This window comes from Engraulis encrasicolus, chromosome 19, assembly GCF_034702125.1.
Source record: "Engraulis encrasicolus isolate BLACKSEA-1 chromosome 19, IST_EnEncr_1.0, whole genome shotgun sequence".
Taxonomy (NCBI): Eukaryota; Metazoa; Chordata; class Actinopteri; order Clupeiformes; family Engraulidae; genus Engraulis; species Engraulis encrasicolus.
This window is the reverse complement of record NC_085875.1, coordinates 51,211,176-51,213,675: the sequence shown is the minus strand read 5'-3', so window position 1 is coordinate 51,213,675 and position 2,500 is coordinate 51,211,176. Positions and strand designations below refer to the sequence as shown.

The 2,500-nt window shown below is 43.9% G+C and overlaps 1 protein-coding gene across 1 annotated transcript in view; it reads left to right on the top strand.

The window, feature by feature from the left end:
• Positions 1-2,500, top strand: part of syne2b (spectrin repeat containing, nuclear envelope 2b) — a 209,266-nt gene that overhangs the window by 164,878 nt on the left and 41,888 nt on the right. Inside the window, exon 121 of the mRNA XM_063223948.1 lies at positions 1,235-1,360. Within this exon, the coding sequence (XP_063080018.1) occupies positions 1,235-1,360 (126 nt within the window). The remainder of the gene's footprint in view (positions 1-1,234; positions 1,361-2,500) is intronic.

The window sequence follows — 2,500 nt, the reverse complement described above, 5'->3', positions numbered from 1 at the left end:
GAGAACACATATTGGAATCCACACAGGGAGAGGCAGCCTTTAGCTGTTATGCAGTCATGCTCTTACAGGGGTGTCGTACAGGGGGGTAAAGTGTGACTGAGTCACTAGGGCCCTACGTATGTACTATATAGTGGGCCCACACAGTGTCTGATTTGTGGAGATACATATGGCTGGGGGTCCATTGGAGCTGTTTGTGCATGCATATTGCCCACAATTTGTTGCTATGACGCCCCTTACACATCAGGCTTGTACAAAATTCCGAATGGAAAGAATTTCAATTCAAAGTAATGGCATAATACGAACACTAGGTGGTGGTGTTCTATGTACGTTCAATGGGTGGTGTAGATTAAATTCAAAGAAATTCAAGGTAATGGCACCACCTAGTGTTCGTATTATGGCATTATTTTGAATTGAAATTCTTTCCATTTGGAATTCCGTACAAGCCTGTTACACATTATAACTGCCCCCACTCTAGCCATGTTTAAATCCAGACTTAAAGGGACAGTTTGGTCAATTTCAACATGCAGTTGTAATGCTCACACTACCCTGGACTTGTCAGTGCCTGAGATTTTTTTTTTCTTCTTCTTCAGCCGTTTCCGAGATCCTGGTCATTGTAATGGGGGCAGCTCTTTGTTTACATTTCAATTTTTTTTTTTTTATTCCCAAAAACATCCAAAAGGTTATAAAACATCAGCAGACAACTAGCAAACAGCAGTACCTTTTGGGAAAATATTTGGAGTTGGCCTATGTTTTATTTTTTAAAAATGTAAACAAACGCTGCCCCCATTAGAATTGCTCATATCTCGGAAAGGGCTGAGCCGAAAAATGTGGCATCACCAGGTACTGACAAGTCAAGGGTAGCATGAGCAATACAACTGCATGTTGAAATTGACCAAACTGTCCCTTTAAGACCAAGTTCTCTAGTGATGCTTTCCTGTGATTTCACACTTTCATTGTTGTTTTACTCTTTTATTTGCATGTGCCTGCAGTATGATGTGTGCACTGTTTTATATTTGTAAAGTTTGTTTTAGTGTCGTAATTGTACTTTTTTAAAGACCATGTATACATTTTTACCACATTTTGTTTTTACTCCCGAACTACTTTGGAACTATATCAATGGCAATCTGTGTGTCAAAGTGTCCATGAGCCGCGATCTTTGTGTTGAAAATGGAACACAGAGGCCAAAAGGATTAGCGTAACTCTAACTTGCATGGCTCTGACTTGACTGTTTCAGAAGTGGGAGAGCTGCCAGGCCCAGCTAGTCGATAGCGCAGCGGAGCTGGAGGAGATGAGGGCCATGCTGAGGCAGCCGATCCCAGAGCACATGGATGACATGCAGGACACAGAGCTGTTTGTTAAGGTACACACACACACACACACACACACACGCACGCACACACACACACACACACACACACACACACACACACACACACACACACACACACACACACACACACACACACACACACACACACACACACACACACACACACACACACACACACACACACTGACATGTGTTTAAGACATAACATGCTGAAGGCCACAGTTATTGAAGATGTTTAAAGTAAACACACTCCCATTACCAAACAGTAGCTCACGTGCAGGATCTAGGTAAACAAGGCGGTAGGCTAGGGTGCCAAATGCCTTTGGGGAGAGGCAGTATTGTACCAAAAGTGTCACGGAATCAGAATGTCAAGCCACACAAAGCACGCCATTCCATCAGTGGAGCGCTTTAATAGTCGCTGAAACTACTACCATAGTACTCAACTACTATGACAGTACACAGGGTCATTGCCACGGACGAGGACGAGGACCTGGACGAGGTCATTGCCATTCTGGTAACAGCTAATTTATAACAGGGGCCCTGCCTTACTGGGTTAAACTTCACATTGACAATGACTATTCTATCCTCAATATGTTGGTTCTAGATCAGCTGTGCTCGATTAGATGTGCAATTTCTAATTGCACATAAAGGGAAAAGACAGTGTTCACCTACAGTAGGGCACCAAATTGACTAGAACCGGCCCTGCCCGTGTGTGTGTGTGTGTGTGTGTGTGTGTGTGCATGTGGGATTGACCTCCTTTTCACACAGAGTGCAGCACGTGCTAAGGCAGCACAGGTGAGCACACACACACTCACACACATACACTGCAGAAGAAAGCCTCGGGCCAGGCAGAAAAGGAATGTTTGTTAAAGGAAGTGTTTCAGTGTGACAGCATGTGTGTGTGTGTGTGTGTCCGGACCAGTTTACAGGAATGCAGGTTGTCTGCTTTGAAACATAGTCTTGTTTTGGCATAGTCAGTTATTATGTAGGCTATGTCTGGCAGTCAAGTTGTGCACGTGAGTGTTGATATTTCGTGAGTCAGGCCACAGGCCTAATGGTGAAGGAGATGGGCTTCAGATCAGAGGGTTGCAGGTTCAAATCTACCACACAGCTTGGCTGGAGTGCCCTTGTGCCACTACTATAATATACTTCTGAAAATATATTTTGTTT